The 19,891-nt window shown below is 49.4% G+C and overlaps 1 protein-coding gene across 1 annotated transcript in view; it reads right to left on the bottom strand.

The window, feature by feature from the left end:
- The window catches only part of LOC140492434 (phosphatidylinositol 4,5-bisphosphate 3-kinase catalytic subunit alpha isoform), a 78,765-nt gene that overhangs the window by 25,033 nt on the left and 33,841 nt on the right, over positions 1–19,891 (bottom strand). The window contains exons 5-13 of the mRNA XM_072591325.1: positions 16,958–17,167; positions 15,780–16,030; positions 13,216–13,461; positions 10,032–10,117; positions 8,062–8,167; positions 5,478–5,630; positions 3,879–4,013; positions 2,613–2,737; positions 1,523–1,604 (exon numbers count right to left, since the gene is read on the bottom strand). Of these exons, the coding sequence (XP_072447426.1) occupies positions 1,523–1,604; positions 2,613–2,737; positions 3,879–4,013; positions 5,478–5,630; positions 8,062–8,167; positions 10,032–10,117; positions 13,216–13,461; positions 15,780–16,030; positions 16,958–17,167 (1,394 nt within the window). The remainder of the gene's footprint in view (positions 1–1,522; positions 1,605–2,612; positions 2,738–3,878; positions 4,014–5,477; positions 5,631–8,061; positions 8,168–10,031; positions 10,118–13,215; positions 13,462–15,779; positions 16,031–16,957; positions 17,168–19,891) is intronic.

Genomic DNA, 19,891 nt, shown 5'->3' with positions numbered 1-19,891 from the left:
ATCGGAAAGATGTTGTGAAACTTGAAAGAGTTCAGAAAAGATTTACAAGGATGTTGCCAGGGTTGAAGGATTTGAGCTACAGGGAGAGGCTGAACAGGCTGGGGCTGTTTTCCCTGGAGCGTCGGAGACTGAGGGGTGACCTTATAGAGGTTTATAAAATCATGAGGGTCATGGATAGGATAAATAGGCAAAGTCTTTTCCCTGGGGTGGGGGAGTCAAGAACTAGAGGGCATAGGTTTAGGGTGAAGAGGGTAAGCTGTTGTCTCCTGCTTTCTATTTATATCTTTCTCCTGGATGGGGTTCCTGGGGTTTGTGGTGATGTCATTTCCTGTTCGTTTTCTGAGGGGTTGATAGATGGTATCTAGACCTATGCGTTTGTTTATGGCGTTGTGGTTGGAGTGCCAGGCCTCTAGGAATTCTCTGGCATGTCTTTGCTTAGCCTGTCCCAGGATAGATGTGTTGTCCCAGTCGAAATGGTGGTTTTTCTCATCCGTGTGTAGGACTATGAGGGAGAGAGGGTCGTGTCTTTTTGTGGCTAGCTGGTGTTCATGTATCATGGTGGCTAAACTTTCTTCCTGTTTGTCCTACGTAGTGTTTGTGGCACTAGGAAGGGTTTAGAGGGGTATGGGCCAAGTGCTGAGAAATGGGACTAGATTAGGTTGGGATATCTGGTCAGCATGGGCGAGTTGGGCCGAAGGGTCTGGTTCTGTGCTGGTTTTCCTCCGGAGATCTTCAAAATTCAGTTTGTGGGACACGGGCGTCGCTGGATGGGCCCAGTATTTATTACCCGACCCTAGTTGCCCCTTGAGGTGGGGATGGTGAGCTGCCATCTTGAATCGCTGCAGTCCACCTGCTGTGGGTCAACCCACATAGCACTCTTAAGGAGGGAACTCCAAAATTTGGACCCAGTGACACTGAAGGAAGGGCCAATATACTTTGAACTCAGGATGGAGTGTGGCTCAGAGGAGGGATCTTTAGGTGGTGTTCCCATGTATCTGCTGCCTTTGTCCTTCCAGATGGAAGTGGTCATGGGTGACCTAAGGATCTTTGGTGAAGTCTTGCAGCTCATCTTGTCGATGGCACATACTGCTGCCACTGAGCGTCGGTGGTGGAGGGAGGAGATGTTTGTGGATGTGGTGCCAATCAAGTGGTGGTGGTGGGGGGGGGGGGGGGGGGAAGGAGGGGAGTGGGGGGGGAGCTGCTTTGTCCCTGGATGGTGTTGAGCTTCGAGTGTTGTTGGAGCTGCACCCATGTAGCATCTACAGGTGTGTCTGTCTGTCTGTCCATGTAGATGACTAACCTGTCATTGACTGAACTCGCTTCATCAACAGACCCACATAACAGAAGGTGGGGACAACACACCCTGCGGTGAAGAGTGTACGCGAATGACAGGTGACACTGTGTGCAGTAGTGAGGAGTTTACACTTGCTCTCTCTGATACGTGCATTTAAATCAGCACTTCACCTCCCATGAACTCCCCAAGCACCCTGCCCCCACTCTCCGCTGACAAAACCGTTATTACCTGAGCCACCTCATCCCGCGAGTTCCACTTCACAGAGAGCAGTAACTTGGGCAGAGTCTCGGGCATGTTGACACAGTAATGCCTAAACAAAGAGCAGACGGCAACAACACAAGGTAGGATCACTCAGCACACTCCCGCTACCCTCCATAAGCAGCATCTCAACAGCAAAGGCCGACTGACTTCTGTCCATTCTTCATTTGTTACACACAATCTTAAGTCTGTCCAACTACAGAAGGCATCATCGTTGACCTGCTCCCACCAGTACTGTACCCTAGTGTTATACAGCGACAGACCTGTCCCCACCAGTACTGTACACCAGTGATATACAGGGACAGACCTGTCCCCACCAGTACTGTACCCCAGTGTTATACAGCGACAGACCTGTCCCCACCTGTACTGTACCCGCGTTATACAGTGACAGACCTGTCACCACCAGTACTGTACCCCAGTGTTATACAGTGACAGACCTGTCCCCACCTGTACTGTACCCACGTTATACAGTGACAGACCTGTCCCCACCAGTACTGTACCCCAGTGTTATACAGTGACAGACCTGTCCCCACCTGTACTGTACCCGTGTTTACAGTGACAGACCTGTCCCCACCAGTACTGTACCCCAGTGTTATACAGCGACAGACCTGTCCCCACCTGTACTGTACCCGCGTTATACAGTGACAGACCTGTCACCACCAGTACTGTACCCCAGTGTTATACAGTGACAGACCTGTCCCCACCTGTACTGTACCCACGTTATACAGTGACAGACCTGTCCCCACCAGTACTGTACCCCAGTGTTATACAGTGACAGACCTGTCCCCACCTGTACTGTACCCGTGTTTACAGTGACAGACCTGTCCCCACCAGTACTGTACCCCAGTGTTATACAGGGAGAGACCTGTCCCCACCAGTACTGTACCCCAGTGTTATACAGGGACAGACCTGTCCCCACCAGTACTGTACCCCAGTGTTATACAGGGACAGACCTGTCCCCACCAGTACTGTACCCCAGTGTTATACAGTGACGGACCTCTCCCCACCAGTACTGTACCCCAGTGTTATAAAGCACATAATTCCACGATCCTGCCTTTACCTGTGTCTCCACAGGAAGTCCTTCTCCTGCTCTGTGATCTCAGACAGTGGGTCACGGTTGCAGATATTGCGAAGCTGCTCAATATCACTGTCTGTCAGATTGCTGTCCCTTGCCAGGCGATTACTCTGAAAGACACACAGGATCGAAATCAGGCAGGGTCCCAGGGACTGACTTTAATGGGGGAGGGTTAGAAGATTAGAATGGGGCCTCTGAAATCCCATGGAAGCAATTCGGATTTCAGGCAACATCACAACTCTACTGGGTGCCTGCAGATTGACATTACTGCGACAGAGTGAGCAGGGGACCACTCAACACCAATGGAACCTCCCTCCAACCCCCCCCTGCCCTGCTATTCAGAACTGTGGCTGCAGACTGACTGCACTATTCAGCCTACGCTCCAGATCCCTCAACGGATTTTGGGGATGAGAGGACATTGGAATCGATCCCAAAAGGTGCCCCAAGATAGTCAGAGGCCACAGTCTTGTGGGAGTCGGTGGGGGGGGGGGGGAAAAAGAGAGTTCCAAACACCACCAGAACAGTCTGTCACATTGAGGGCCCTGTGCAGAGTGCCCAGGGCTCATTTTGAAGATCCTGTCCCCTCATTCTCAATTCCCCTGCACTCTCTCTCATTTCTGTCCTGCCGCCCCACTGCGCACAACAAGATCCCACAAACCAGTGGACCCCACTTTCTGCATCAAGCAGAGACAACTCAAAAGGAAACAAAAAAAAAGTGGGTGACTCGTTGTCAAATCCAGAGACTGTAAACAGCGGCTATATAAGGTCAGGGCAGCATGGTGGCACAGTGGTTAGCACTAGGGACTCTGGTTCAATTCCCGCCTCAGGCGACTGACTGTGTGGAGTTTGCACATTCTCCCCGTGTCTGCGTGGGTTTCCTCCGGGTGCTCTGGTTTCCTCCCACAGTCCAGTTGGGAGTGCTAAGTTGCCTCATAGTGTTAGGTGCACTAGGCAGGGGTAAATATAGGGGAATGGGTCTGGGTGGGTTGCTCCTCGGAGGGTCAGTGTGGACTTGTTGGGCCGAAGGGCCTGTTTCCACACTGTAGGGAATCTAATCTAAATCTCCAATAAATGAAAAATTAAAATTTTGTTAATTCTTTCCCGACAGGGTCTGAGAGAGAGATGGCGGATGCTGAAAGGAAGGTTCAAGAGACCAGAGTTGCAGAGTGAGAACGCGCGAGAGAGCGCTAGACCTATGACACTTGACCTTTCTGTCCCCACCTCGCACCACCCCAGCGCTGGCTCACTCACCAGTCCCACCAGGCAGTAGTTGAAGCCCAGCTCCCTGGACATGCTCCAGTTGGCGTGTTCCTCTATCTCCGCAGCGTCGGGGAACTTCACCGAGTTACTGAACCAGTTGAACTCAAGCTCCAAGCATGGGGTTTCCTGAGGGGGGGGGGGGGGGGGGGGGGCGCAGAAGAACACAGCATTAACCAAACACACCACACGTTCACAGGCCTCCAGAAAATAATAAGTCAGTCGAGGCTGGCTTTAAAATATCACCCAGCTCGAGTAAGAGAGTTAACCACATGGGAGAAAAAGTGAGAACTGCAGGTGCTGGAAATCAAAGTCGAAGAGTGCAGTGCTGGAAAAACACAGCAGATCAGGCAGCATCGGAGGGGCAGGAGAATCGACGTTTCAGGCCCCTTAATCAGGATGAAGGGCTTTTGCCTGAAACGTGGACTCTCCTGCTCCTCGGATGCTGTCTGACCGGCTGTGCTTTTCCAGCCCCACATTCTTAAGAGATAACCACAGTGAGTCTTTTCTTACCCCCACTTTTATCTTTTACCTCCCATCCTCAGGCGATATCCAGGGTGAAGGTTAGCCCAGACTCCCGGCTTCAGCGAGGGCCCCGAGCTCCCAGCCTCGAGGTGAAGGTGTGGGTTGGAAGGACCGTTATTCTGAACTCTCTTTTCTCTATTTTTCTAATTTAGTGCTGGGCTTTTTCTAGTTTTTTTTTTAAACCGCGCCCCCCAAAGAATTTGTACTTAAAAATCTGTACTTTGATACCCAAGATGGCGCCATAAGTGGCACCTTGTAAACCTTTTACTGAACCCATGTGAGGACATGCGACATTCTCAAGGTATTCTGGTGTTGACATTAGCCCTTGTCAAGTAGATCACGCCATGTGTTATGGGTCATATCCGGCTCTGTTTTAGATTAAGAGGAACTCATTGGATAAGCATCACTGGTTAGACCTGTGTTTGTTACTCGTCCCTAATTGCCCCTCGAGGTGGTGGGGGAACTGCTGTACGGGAGGGAGTACCAGGACAGGGGGAGAGCGTGCGGAGGGAACACTAGGCCGGAGCCTGTGAATTCTCACCCGCAACCGAAACTCTCTGAGGGATGGGAACCAACAACCAGGTAGGACACTCTTTGGAGGGTCAGCGTCCACTTGATAGGCCATGAGGCAGCACGGTGGCTCAGTGGTGAGCACTGCTGCCTCACAGAGCCCAGTTCGATTCCAGCCTCAGGCGACTGTCTGTGTGGAGTTTGCACATTCTCTCCGTGTCTGTGTGGGTTTCCCCCGGGTGCTCCAGTTTCCTCCCACAGTCCAAAGATGTGCAGGTTAGGGTGGACTGGCTATGCTAAATTACCCATAGTGTCAGATGCATTAATCAGAGGGAAAATGGGTCTGGGTGGGTTACTCTTTGGAGGCTGGTTGGGCCGAAGGGCCTGTTTCCACAATGTAGGGAATCTAATCTAAAAAAAAACAGGCTTCTGTGTGCACCGCAGAGATTCTAATGAATCTGGCACTGCATTACAGGATTATGTTCGCAACGTGGACAAGTGTGGAGACAGACAGACTCCTGGATAGGGTTACCCGAGGGATGGAAAAACCAAACCCACCTTATTGGGGTTTGATCCTGTCACTCCGATGGGATTCAGGAGATCTTCTAGTCCATGAGGCACTGGCCAGAGATTCAGGGCCATCTTCCCAGATACCAGGTTGTCCATGTAGTCAAACAGGTTGACGTTCCCCCAGGCCAACGGACAGTGTTCCTGCGCAGGACAAAGTCAGAAAGTAAATGGCAAGTCAGCCCCAATGAACCAACGCTAGGGTGGAGTGCGCAGTCAACATTACTAGTCAGGAGTCTTTGGAACTCCTCCCTGGAGAGTACTGGAAGGAGCATCATCGAATTTGTTACAGAGGCACACGGCATGGGAACAGACCCTTCAGCCCCACCAGAATCCAAAACCAAACCAGTCCCACTTGCTTGTGTTTGGCCCATACCCCACCAAACCCTTTCCTATTCATGGACTTATCCAAATGTCTTTTAAACAGTGTAACTCTACCCGCATCCACCACTTCCTCAGGAAGTTCATTCCATACAACAACCTCTCTCATGCTTAAACAAAAAAAAACCCTCATGTCTTCTTTAAATCTTTCTCCTCTGACTTTAAAAGTATGCCCCCTAGCTTTGAAATCCCCCAACGTGGGGAAAACGACCCTTGTTATTCACTTTATCTGTGCCCCTCGTGATTTTACAAACCTCCATAAAAGTCACCCCTCAACCTCCTCCGCTCCAGTGAAAACAGTCCCGGCCTCTCCTAAGAACTCTAACCCTCCATTCCTGGGAATATATTGGAAAATCTCTTCTGAACCCCCTCCAGCTTAATATTCTTCCTGTAACAGGACGACCAGAACTGGACACAGTATTCCAGGTGGGACCTCACCAAGATCCTGTACAACCTCAATGTTACTTTCCACGCTTGGAAAATATTCGCTGTTGGGACATGGGCACCGCTGACCGGGCCAGTATTTACCAACCATCCCTAATTGCCCCTTGAGGTGGTAGTCAGCTGCCTTCTTGAACCGCTGCAGTCCATGTAGTGTAGTGTAGGGACTCCCACAGAGTGCTTTGGGGAGAGAATTTGACCCAACAAGCCCCCCCCCCCCCATGAAGAAACTGCAATATAATTCCAAGTCAGGATGGTGAGTGACTCAGAGGGGAATTTGCAGGGGGTGGGGTTCCCCTGTATCTGCTGCCCTTGTCCTTCCAGATGGAAGTGGTCGAGGGTTTGGAAGGTGCTGTCTGAGGATCTTTGATGAATTGCTGCAGGTCATCTTGTAGATGGTACACGCTGCTGCTACTGAGCGTCGGTGGTGCAGAGAGTGAATGCTTGTGGATGTGGTGCCAATCAAGTGGGGACTGCTTTGCCCCTGGATGGTGTTAAACCTCTTGTTGGAGTTGCCCCTTTCCAGGCAAGTGGGGGGGTACCCCACTGGACTTGTGCCTCGTAGATGGTGGACAGGCTTCTGGGGGAGTCGAAAAGTGTGGTGCTGGAAAAGCACAGCAAGTCATGCAGCATCCAAGCAGCAGGAAAATCAACGTTTCAGGCAAAAGCCCTTCATTAGGACTCCGGATGAAGGGCTTTTGCCTGAAACGTCAATTCCCGTGCTAAATTGTCCCATAGTGCCCAGGGATGTGCAGGTTAGGGTGGATTGGCCATGCTAAATTACCCATAGTGCCCAGGGATGTGCAGGTTAGGGTGGATTGGCCATGCTAAATTGCCCCATAGTGGCCAGGGATGTGTAGGTTAGGGTGGATTGGCTGTGCTCAATTACCCATAGTGCCCAGGGATGTGCAGGTTAGGGTGGATTGGCTGTGCTCAATTACCCATAGTGCCCAGGGATGTGTAGGTGAGAGTGGATTGGCTGTGGGAAACGCAGGGTTATGCGGTAGGGGTGAGTCTGGGTCAGATGCCCTTCAGAGGGTTGGTGTGAACTCAATGGGCTGAATGGCCTGCTTCCACACTATAGGAACCATTGACCCTGTAGGGATTCTAACTCAAATTTTTTGTATTTTTTTTAAAGGGGAGAGGAGAAAGATATGAAAAAAATGGAAAGGCAAATCTTTAACAGATAGTGGCTCGTGTGTGGGATGAACTTCCAGAGGAAGTGGTGGATGCGGGTACAGGTACAATGTTAAAAAGACATTCAAATGGCTATCAGGACAGGAAATGTTTGGAGGGATATGGACCAAGGGCAGGCAGGTGGGACTAGATTAGTTTGGGATGATGGGCAGCACAGACTGGTTGGGCCGAAGGGTCTGTTTCCACACTGTATGACTCATTGCTTGAATTTTGAATTACAATAAATAGATGTTTCTTTTAAACCTGGTAAGCAGAGAATCCCTATCGTGCAGAAAACAGACCACTCAGCCCATCAAATCCATACTGACCCCCCAAATAGCTTCCCACCCAGATCCCATCACCCCCCACACCCCCCCCCCCCCCACCCCACCCTCCAACAAAGGTCAGGCAGGAAAACTAGGGGGGCAATTGCATCTTTAACTTTGGTTACCACCCTGGCAGGAGCAGGCCTTAGATATCAGTGTGGTTTCCCAAGTGGGCAGACAGAATATGAAACAGTATTGCCCTTGCCCTCTGTAGAGTAAGCACCCTCCCCCTGCCATTCCCATGGACCCACCTCCTTTGCCCCTTTCCTCCCCTTGACAGAGCAGATGGAGAGACAGAGGCGGGCAGCACGTGGGAGGTCAATGAGGTAGATGTCATATGAGAGCCACTCGTTCCACCTGGAAAGAAACCAACAGAGAAACGACAGGTCAGTAACAGCTAGACAGAAGGCAGCGAGGGAGACAGGAACACATAACCGATCGGAGTGGGGGAGCTGTGACATAAAAAAAAACACTTACAAAGACGATACCCGAAATGGAAGTTAGAAAATGAACAAACAGGTAGGGTTCCCCTCTACCTCTTCGGGGGTTGGGGAGAATAAAGACACCAGGTTGTAGTCCAACAGGTTTTAATTGTGCTTTTGGACCACTGCCCTTTTATCAGGGGTGCCCTGAGGCAGCAGTGCTAACCACTGAGCCACTGAATATTCAGGGAAGGGGTAGTAAAAGACAGTCTTGCCAGCAATACCCACATCCTACAAATGAATCAGAACTTCATTATTTAGCTCAATTTGGTATTCTTGCGATTTGTCCTGACGAGTGTGCGACTGAGAGATGGACAACACAGCTGTCTCCTCAATGGGAACTAATGACAACCAATAAAATGCTGGCCCCAGCCAGTGATGCCCATGTCTGATGAACGAAAAAAATCATTTAAAAGGAACACTTCTTTAAAAATTGGGAATTAATTGGAACTTTCCAAAAGCCAAAAAGTATGCAATGAGACCGTTCAGCCCTTTGTGTGCTGTCTGAATGTACGTGGACAGGAAAAAGGGTGGTGTGGTGGGTGAATTCACTGGACTAGTTATCCAGAAAGCCAACCCAAGTTCAAATCCCACAAAACTGAACCGAACAAAAAAAGACAATAATAATGGTGCTGACTGTTTTAAAGGATGATTGTTTTAAAGGTCTTTTCCAGAGTACTGTGTGCAGCTCTGTTATAGGAAAGATATGATTAAAACGGAGAGGGTTCACAAGAGATTTACCAGGATGTTGCCAGAAATGGAGAGTTTGAGATACAAAAATAGACTGGGAAGGCTGGGACTTTTGTCATTGGAGTGCAGGAGATTGAAGGGTGACTTTACTGAGGGTTATAACATCATGAGGGCTATAGCTGAGGTCAATAGTAAGGATCTTTTCCTGAGGATAGGGGGGATTTCAAAACGAGGGGGCATATTTTTAAGGAGTAAGATTTAAAAAAAGGACAAGGGACAACTTTGGTGTTCTGGTGTGTTGAATGAACTTCCTGGGTAAGTGGTGAATGCGGGTACAGTTACAACATTTAGAAAGACATTTGGATAAGTACATGAACAAGAAAGGTTTGGAGGGAAAGGGACCAGGAGAAGGATGATAGGACTAGTTTAGTTTGGGATTATGGTCAGCATGGATTGGTTGGGCTGAAGGATCTGTTCCTGTTCCCTATGTGCTTGTGACTCTCAGCCTTGAGGGAAGAATATCAGCCATCCTCAACTGGTCAGGCCAACACGCAACTCCAGACAAGTAATGCGGTTAATTAGATTAGATTCCCTACAGTATGGAAACACAGGCCCTTCGACCCAACAAGTCCACACTGACCCTCTGAACAGCAACCCAGCCAAACCCATCCCCATACCCACCATTTACCCCTGACACTACGGGCAATTTAGCATGGCCAATTCACCCTGACCTGCACATCTTTGGATTGTGGGAGGAAATCTGAGCACCCAAAGGAAACCCACACAGACACGGGGAGAATGTGCAAACTCCACACAGTCGCTAGAGGCTGGAATTGAACCTGGGACCCTGGTGCTGTGAGGCAGCAGTGCTAACCACTGAGCCACCGCGCCACCCCAATTCTTAACATTCGCCCATGAAGCAGCCGTGCAAACCATTCAAGTTTAACTTGTACTGTAATATTTTAATAGTGTAAGGGCAATTAGGGATGCTGAATAAAGACCGATCCTGCAAATAACACTCACACCCAGTGACTCCCCCTAAAACATACCGTGGATTGGAGCAGGGCACTCTCTGAGTGTTCACATTGTCACAGAGTGGTTCACCTCCGTGGTAGATCCCTGTTCTCACGTAGATCTGGGGGGTGGCATTTGTAAGGAAAAAGCAAAACAGCATTAGTTTATATTCCCACTGGCTTAGTATAGATTAGAATAGATTCCTTATAATATGGAAACAGGCCCTTCAGCCCAACAGGTCCATACGGACCCCCCCGAAGTGTAACCCACCCAGACCCATTCCCCTATCCTATATATACTTCTGACTAATGCACCTAACACTACGGGTAATTTAGCATGGCCAATTCACCCTGACCTGCACATCTTTGGATTGTGGGAGGAAACCAGAGCACCCGGAGGAAACCCACGCAGACACGGGGAGAATGTGCAAACTCCACACAGTCAGTTGCCTGAGGTGGGAATCAAACACAGGTCCCTAGTGTTGTGAGGCAGCACCACTGAGCCACCGTGCTGTCTTAGGTAAGAAATACAAACAAAACACTAGATAGATACGCAACAATCCCAAGATCCTGCAGAAATTCCGACCAGAAGGGCTTGGTTCAGCCATGGTAGAACCGAAAGCCAGACCTCAGAAGCTATCTTGGAAAGTCTAGTGTGACGATATCTGTGGTTTTAAGGAATATATTTTGTCCTGGTTTGCTTTTAAATTTGAAGAGGGGTTTGTCAGAGATGCTGAGCTGTCTATGCAGAGTCACTAAAGTAAACGGTTTGTGAGGCCTGAGAGTGTTTTCAAAAATAAAAAGCAGCATCAATAGAAGCAGCAACAATGGATGTGCTCAAGCTCCCTCAGAACCTGGATTTTCAGGGTTCTTGTAGCAGTTATTGCTGGGGGCTCAGGAGGGTTTGGAAGCTGCAGTATATCCCTCCCTATTACACACACACCCCCACACACACACACAGATTTCCTGCTGCTGGGAATTGCATGTGAGACTCTGGATTTTTTCTGAATTTGCCTTTGCCAAAGATGTGTTTAAGGGATGTTACTACATTAGAACAGTTAATTAATACGAGGTGCTGTATCTATTATTCAATAGTTAGAGCGAAGCCAATCCTTTTCTTTTGTTGTATTTTACCCATTGTGTATGAATAAAGTGCAGTCTCCTTAACACAAGTAGTTTGACCAACTGAATTGTTATCACCTTCCACTTGTTTGAAGAGCAAGTTAGGGTCTAGGCTACCTTCTTACTATGTTTTGATAGGGTTTGGTCTGGTCCATAACACTATACAAGTAAGAAACTGAAAAAACAAATACCCAACACGACATGACAGAGCTCCAAATGTTGGATTGGCCCAATTATCAGTTCTATTAACCAGCATTTGCCTAGGTTGTGTTTATTGGTGCCACCCACCTCAAAGAAAGCGCCTCCTGTATGTTCAAGGGTGAATTACAGTAGAGCTTCCTAAATCTCTTACCTCATGTAACCCCATTTGATCACTAGAGTGACAACTCAAGACTGTGAGAATATTACCCTGGGGTATGGCTTCAGTTGTAGAGTGGTGGGGGGGGGGGGCCGCAAGGAGTGACATTTAAAAAGTAGTTTTCTCTTTTGTTAAAAGAAATAATCTTTTCCAGCAGCAATCAAGGCTCAAAAGATCTGTGAATTGGCCGTGCTAAATTGCCGTAGTGTTAGGTGAAGGGGTAAGATGTAGGGGAATGGGTCTGGGTGGGTTGCACTTCGGCGGGGCGGTGTGGACTTGTTGGGCTGAAGGGCCTGTTTCCACACTAAGTAATCTAATCCAACTTTTATTAATAAACCGGTCATGAAGTCACGTCCACCAATACAAAAAAAAGGGATTCAATGCAGTTCTCCCCGTGTCTGCATGGGTTTCCTCCGGGTGCTCCAGTTTCCTCCCACAATCCAAAGATGTGCAGGTTAGGGTGAATTAGCCATGCTAAATTACCCGTAGTGTTAGGTGCATTAGTCAGGGGTCTGGGTGGGTTACTCTTCAGAGGCTTAGTGTGGACTTGTTGGGCCGAAGGGTCTGTTTCCACACTCCAGGGAATCTAATCTAAAAAAAAGAATCCCTTCAGTGTGGAAACAGCTTTTTCATCCATCGGGTTTACACTGTCCCCTCCAATCAGCAGCCCACACAAACCCACCCCCCCTACCCTAGCACTGTAATCTTGCATTTCCCATGGCTAACCCACCTAGCCTACACATCCCTCAGCACTATGAGCATAAATTAGCACGGCCAATCCACCCTAACCTGTACAGCTTTGGACTGTGGGAGGAAACCGGAGAACCCAGAGGAAACCCACGTAGACACAGGGGAGAATGTGTAAACTCAACACAGACAGTCGCACGAGGTTGGAATTGAACCCGGGTCCCTGGCACCGTGAGGCAGCAGTGCTAACCACTGAGCCACCGTGCCAGCCCAGTTAGCACTCAGCTTTGAGACAGGGATAACAGGATGTATACGTGGCCTAGTTTGTGGAAGGCCAGGATAGAAAAACGATAAATTGGGGGGGGGGGGGGGCAAATGGTGAAAACAGCAGCAATGCCACCTAACAGGAAGCATATGCCAAATCCAGATGCCTTCCGAAGAACGGGAACACTGGAGACATGACGCTATTAGTCCCCTTTAGCCTGTCCTGCCATTAAAGAAGATGGTGACTGATTAGATTGTGGCGGGATGTATGAATAGGAAGGGTTTGGAGGGGATACGGGCCAAGTGCTGGCAAATGGGACTAGGTTGGTTTGGGATATCTGGTCGGCCTGGGTGGGTTGGACCGAAGGGTCTGTCTCCATGCTGTACGTCTCTATGACTCTCAGCTGCACATTCCTGTCTGCCTCTCCACGACCCCCTCCTGACTCTCTTTAAACAGATCGGAATTTCTGTTCAGCTCAGCCTGGAATATAGTTGGAAGGACTCTGCCCCTTTCTTGGGGGAGGTGCCACAGACTGACGACTCTCGAACGTCGCCTCAAAGTCACGAAAAAGGGTGTAGACGAGGGTTTCCAGATCGGCCGAGAGGGTTGTGCCGTGGTGGAAAATGGTTGGTGAGGTGGAGCTGGGAGTTGTGGACTAAGCCGGGGTTGGGAGTGGAGTGGGTGGGTGGGGGGGGGTGTACCGAAGTTAAAAACCCACCGCCTCCCTCACCAATCCCACTGCGACCACTGGACAGACGCGTTCCCCACCCCCACCAACCCCGCCTCACCTTGTCAATGTCACGGATGTTGACGTTCACGTAGGTGGCACACAGGATCTTGATCCGCAGCAGGTTGTTGAAGGACCACAGGGATTTGGCGGGCACCTCTCCGTTCATGTAGGAGGTGGCGGTGGAAATACGGCGGGCGTACGAGGGCATGACAAACGTGTTGGCCGGCAACTGGCTGTAGAGACTCTCCTTGGACATCAGCATCAGGTGGGGTAACCGGCCAATCATAATGCAGCTTCTTATGTACTGAGACAGTATAGGGGGGGGAGGGGAAGAGTATTGGATTAAGTGGTGCTGGAAGAGCACAGCAGTTCGGGCAGCATCCAGGTAGCTTCGAAATCTTGTTAACCCTCAGGTCACCGAGTAACACACGTCAGTAATAAAAAGGACAGACTCTGCTGGATTAACACAACTGGCTTTTGCATTCATCATGCAACTTGCACAGGCTTCACCAGCACTTTCAAAGTCTCAACTATCTGACTTATAAATAAAACAGGATAACCCATTCCAAACCAGTTGGTGAAGACTGTGAGAGATAGCGACAGCCAGAGTTTCTTGCCTTGCTCAGTCTTACACCTCGCATCCCACATCTAGAGTCACTGTTGGTCTCTGTTTGTTATGTTGCTCCCCATTTAAATACATTCAGACAATTAATAACCACCAGTTGATTTTCTTAATTTTAGCAAACCTTAAAAAGTAGTAGTGACTGACCCCACATTGACAAGACACACACAGGAATAGGCACTGGACAGCTTTCAGTATACCATACGTGTTTGTCTTCTTTAAAGACATCACCAGACTCTGGGCCCAAGCCACCGATGATCAAAATGGGGACCCATCACTGGTCAGCTCTCGACCGAAGCAGCCAGCCTGCCTTCTACAAGCTCCGTGCATCGGTGACCAAGTAAACCTGAGAGAGACGGTCATGTAGGAATCCACTTGGAATCCCAGTATCGATCCCCAGAGAGGGGGACACTGGACTGTGGCATAGGGCATACACTGACATCGCCTTCACTTCGCATTCTGTTAATGCAAAGGGCATTCTCTTGCTCTCTCACATTGCCAAAGGGTCCCAGGGTTAGAACATGGAACAGTACAGCGCAGAACAGGCCCTTCGGCCCTTGATGTTGTGCCGACCAGTGAACTATTCACAGCTCATCCCCCAAACTATCCCATTATCACCCATGTGCTTATCTAAGGATGGTTTAAATCTCCCTAATGTGGTTGAGGTGACTACATTGGCAGGTAGGGCATTCCACGCCCTTACCACTCTCTGAGTAAAGAACCTGCCTCTGACATCTGTCTTAAATCTATCACCCCTCAATTTGCAGCTATGCCCTCTCGTACAAGCTGACGTCATCATCCTAGGAAAAAGACTCTCACTGTCTACCCTATCTAATCCTCTGATCAGCTTGTATGTCTCTATCAAATCCCCTCTTAGCCTTCTTCTTTCCACTGAGAACAGACCCAATCTCTCAGCCTTTCCTCATAAGACCTTCCCTTCAGACCAGGCAACATCCTGGTAAATCTTCTCTGTGCCTTTTCCAATGCTTCCACATCCTTGCCACTAAAAAAGGTAGTGCTCTGACAACCACCCCGCTTTTTGGGAATCTCTCATTGCATTCCAGGCACAAACCCCCATCTTACGTTTTGGGGCAAGAGGAGACTTTGTTTCTCCCGATTCCTGCAGGGAATACCCCCACACCTGACCACTGGGAAAAATACAAACATTGATAGAAGAGAGTCTGAGACCTAACACTAGTCCCCTGGATGTCTGTAATGATAATGTGAAGCCTTAACCACTTCAGGAAGCATTCAGGTCTTCATTAAGAGAGAGCACGAGAGATGGAGAGCGCGAGAGAGCTAAGGCCATAAGACATAGGAGCAGAACACTATGGGGTAATTTAGCACGGCCAATCCACCCTAACCTGCACATCCCTGGGCACTATGGCTAATGTAGCACGGCCAATCCACCCTAACCTGCACATCCTTGGGCACTATGGGACAATTTAGTACAGCCAATGCATCCTAACCTGCACATCCCTGAACACTATGAATAGGAAGGGTTTGGAGGGATATGGGCCGGGTGCTGGCAGATGGGACTAGATTGGGTTGGGATATCTGGTCTGCATGGACGGGTTGGACCGAACGGTCTGTTTCCGTGCTGTACATCTCTATGACTCTGGGTAATTTAGCACAGCCAATCCACCCTAACCTACACATCCCTGGGCACTATGGGTAATTTAGCATGGCCAATCCACCCTAACCTACACATCCCTGGGCACTATGGGTAATTTATGGTGGCCAATCCACCCTAACCTGTACATCCTTGGGCACTATGGGACAATTTTGCATGGCCAATCCACCTTAACCTGCATATCTTTGGACTGGGGGAGGAAATCGGAGCACCCGGAGGAAACCCACGGGGAGAATGTGCAAACTCCACACAGTCAGTCACCCGAAGATGGAATGGTACCCGGGTCCCTGGTGCCGTGAGGCAGCAATGCTAACCACTGAGCCACCATCCCTCCTCCCTCAAAAACCAACCATCACAGGGGGCTCACCTTGTACTGGCTGATGGGGTACTTTTCCAGCAAGTACTCGTCACAGCCGCAGACTTTCAGGATGTACTTGCCCTGGTACTCCTGCACGCAGAGTTTGAGCTGCTCCAGCGACAGGTGCATGCTCCTGGTCTTCTTGCGAATGGCCTCTGCGATCACCTGCTCCGGCATGTAATCGTGCGGGATCTTCAGCGTGTATTTCTGCTTATCATTGGTGGGCGACACGATCACCCAGATCGTCACGATGATGCGGCCTGCAAAACAACAAACAGAGACAGAGAGAGACAGACAGACAGAGACACACACAAACAGAGAGAGACAGAGAGACACACACACAGAGACAGGTCCAGAAAGCAAATTAATAAGCATCGCGAAACACACAGCGTCTGTTCAAAGAATGGCTCATTCACCCTAGGGATGGGCAATAAATGCTGACCCAGCCAGCGACCCCACACAGGAGTTTAAAACATTGTCTCTTACTGTGCCAGGAACCTCCTGTGATGCCACGCTTTCAAAGCCACTGTCTGGTACAGTTCAGATTCCGAGGAATAAGTAATCTATTTCATAGAAGAATCAGAAACCCCACAGTGTGGAAACAGGCCATTTGTCCCAACACATCCACACCAACCCTCTGAAGAGTAACCCACCCAGACCTATTTTCCATACTAATTACTTTACATCCAACCTAACCTGCACATCCCTGGGTACTATGGGTAATTTATCTTGGCCAATCCACCATAACGTACACATCCATGGACACTATGGGACAATTTAGCATGGCCAATCCACCTAACCTATGTGTCTTTGGACTGTGGGAGGAAATCGGAGCACCTGGAGGAAACCCACGCAGACACAGGGAGAACGTGCCAACTCCACACAGTCAGTCGCCTGAGGCTGGAATTGAACCTGGGTCCCTGGCGCTGTGGGGCAGCAGTGCTAACCACTGAGCCAGTGTTGCTACCTTTATCCCAGCCTTAAATAAAAGATTCTCATGGGATCTTTACGTCCTCGGCTACTTAGCACAATGGTCCAAAGGGCCTCCTCCTGCAAGTTTCAACGAATCAAAGATAGGCAGCCATCTCTCGGACATGTTGTGGTAACCATGTCTTTCGCACACACACACACAGCCTTCCCCAGCCACCAGGAGCTGGTCAACATCCCTGCACCAAGCCCCTCCTCACCTTTATCCAGTTTGGTGAAGATGTGTTTGGGGAGATCGGCTGTGGACTCCACGTTGGGAGGGTAGACGTACAGCGACTGGCTCTGGGGACCGTTGGCATCCCGAAGCTCCACCGCCTCTTTGCAGACGCTCAGGATGTTTCGGCGGAAATCCTGGACCTCTGGGTCCTTCACCAGCTCAAACTCACAGATAGGCATTCCGATCGCAAACCCTGCGGTTTGGGGGGCGGGGGTGAGGGTGGGGGTGAGGAGAAGACACAATTAGGGGCCATCTTCTTTCCATCACGTCCAACCCTCTCACCAGACAGGCTCGGACTCCAGCAAGTGACTGATGACGGTTTTATTGAACAATAAATCGCACGCTGAGGTGTTGGGGAAACTGAAGTAGTAACAATGAGGATTGATGAGGGCAGAGCGGTTAACGTGATCTATATAGACTATAAGGCAAGGTTTCTCATGGTAGACTGGTTAGCAAGGTTTGATCACATTGAGTACAGAGTCTAGGTTAGAGCGGTGCTGGAAAAGCACAGCAGTTCAGGCAGCATCCGGGGAGCATTTGGATACAGAACTGGCTCAAAAGTGGAAGACAGAGGGTGGTGGTGGAGGGTTGTTTTTCAGACTGGAGGCCTGTGACCAGTGGAGTGCCACAAGGATCGGTGCTGGTCCACTATCTTTTGTCATTTATATGAATGGTTTGGATGTGAACATAGGAGGTATGGTTAGTAAGTTTGCAGATGACACCAAAATTGGAGGTGTAGTGGACAGCGAAGAAGGTTACCTCAGATTACAACAGGATCTTGATCAGATGGGCCAATGGGCTGAGGAGTGGCAGATGGAGTTTAATTTCGAAAAATGCGAGGTGCTGCATTTTGGGAAAGCAAATCAGGGTAGGACTTATACACTTAATGGTAAGGTCCTGGGGAGTGTTGCTGAACAAAGAGACCTTGGATTGCAGGTTCATAGCTCCTTGAAAGTGGAGTCTCAGGTAGATAGGATAGTGAAGAAGGTGTTTGGTATGCTTTCCTTTATTGGTCAGTGCATGGAGTATAAGAGTCGAGACATCTTGTTGCGGCTGTACAAGACATTGAATGCAGTATTCCAAATGTGGTCGAACCACGTGGTCTCCCTGCTATAGGAAAGATGTTGTGAACTTTAAAAAGGTTGTAGAAAACATTTACCAGGATGTTGCCAGGATTGGAGAGTTTGAGCTACAGGGAGAGGCTGAATAGGCAGGAGTGTTAGCAGCTGAAGGGTGACCTTATAGAGGATGATAAAATCATGAGGGGAATGGATAAGGTGAACAGTCAAGGTCTTTTTCCCCAGGGTAAGAGAGTCCCAAACTAGCGGGCGTAGGTTTCAGGTGAGAGGGGGAAGACTTAAAGGAACTTGAGGGGCAACCTTTTCATGCAGAGGGTGGTGCCAGTATGGAATGAGCTGCTCTATAGATACATGGATAGGGAGGGTTTAAGAGGGATATGGGCCAAATGCTGGCAGACATGACTAGACTGATTTAGGATATCTAGTCAGCTTGGACGAAGGGCCTGTTTCTGTGCTGTATATCTCTAGGATATTAACCCAGAAAACCTATACTAGAGAGAAAACAGCAGACATTAATTTGCATGCGTGCACACACAAACAAGGAGTAAAGATGACAAGAGATAGGGACCGGAATAAGCCATTCAGCCCTCCCCCAGGGATTGGCCTGCCCCGCCATTCTATAACCCATCCTAGGCCACAACTCCACATTGCCCTGAACTCCTGAAATTCCAACAATCTGTCTGTCTCCCTCTTAAAAACACGTTCAGTGATCTAGCCTCAACTCTCTGCGGCACAGCATTCCAGACGTTCACTCCCCTCAGAGCACGTTTACTCACATCTCCAATTCAAAACAAGCGGCTCCTGTTCTGCAGCTGCCTCCCCTCGGCCACTAATGGGGACCTCATCTCAACGTCTCCCCTGTGAAGTCTCCTGAGAATCTTGTCTGTTACAATAAAAGATAACTCCTCAGCCTTTTAAACTAACGAAGGATGTTCTCGCCTGTCTAACCGTTCTTGATGAGTCAATCCCTTCATCCCGGGAGACCACTCCTGGATCAGTGGCACCCCTTCTCCGATACGGAGGGACCAGCACCGTGCACGGTACTCCAGGTGTGGCCTCACCTGCACGGTCGTAGCAAGACTCCCTGAAACAATCTCAATTATTTGCCACAACGGTTAATCAATTTTTACAGGACAAAGAGGTCTGCAGCTATTGGGAAACATTGCAAAGGCTCTGATGCTTTAAGCAATGGAACAATGACCTCAGGAGGTCGAGGCGCTGCAAGGATGTAACATAGCAGATAAATGATGGCGATATTTCAATAGATAGCAGATATGGGAGGAGGACGAGGATGGGGGATGGGGGACGGCGGACGAGATGTGCCACAAATGCAAAAGGAACTGAATAGACACCAATTAAGCCAGAACATCAGACCAATACAAGTTCGCTGATGGCGGTCGAATCTCAGATGGCGACTATATACAGGAGGTGGAAGACCTGGAAAAAATGGTGCACTGAGAACAACCTCAAAATGCCAAAAAAACCAAGAAACGCATTATTGACGTTCAACGGGAGGTTACTTATTCCACTCCCCCCACCCCACACACAGATTAACAGCACAGAGGTGGAATGAGTAGAGAGTGTCAAGCTCCTGGGAGTGGTCATCCGCAACAAGCTTTCTTGGACTCTTCATGTGAATGCACTGGTTTCAAAGACCCAACAACATCTCTTCTTCCTCAGGCAGCTGAGGAGATTTGGCATGACGGCGAATACCCTTGCCAACTTTTATAGGTGCGCCAGCGAGAGTATTCTGTCTGGATGTATCACTACCTGGTATGGCAACTGTACCATTCAAGATCAGAGACGGTTACAGAGAGTGGTGAACTCGGCCCGGACAA

The sequence above is a fragment of the Chiloscyllium punctatum genome, chromosome 21, assembly GCF_047496795.1.
Source record: "Chiloscyllium punctatum isolate Juve2018m chromosome 21, sChiPun1.3, whole genome shotgun sequence".
In the NCBI taxonomy this organism is placed as follows: Eukaryota; Metazoa; Chordata; class Chondrichthyes; order Orectolobiformes; family Hemiscylliidae; genus Chiloscyllium; species Chiloscyllium punctatum.
This window is presented reverse-complemented; position numbering and strand designations above follow the sequence as displayed.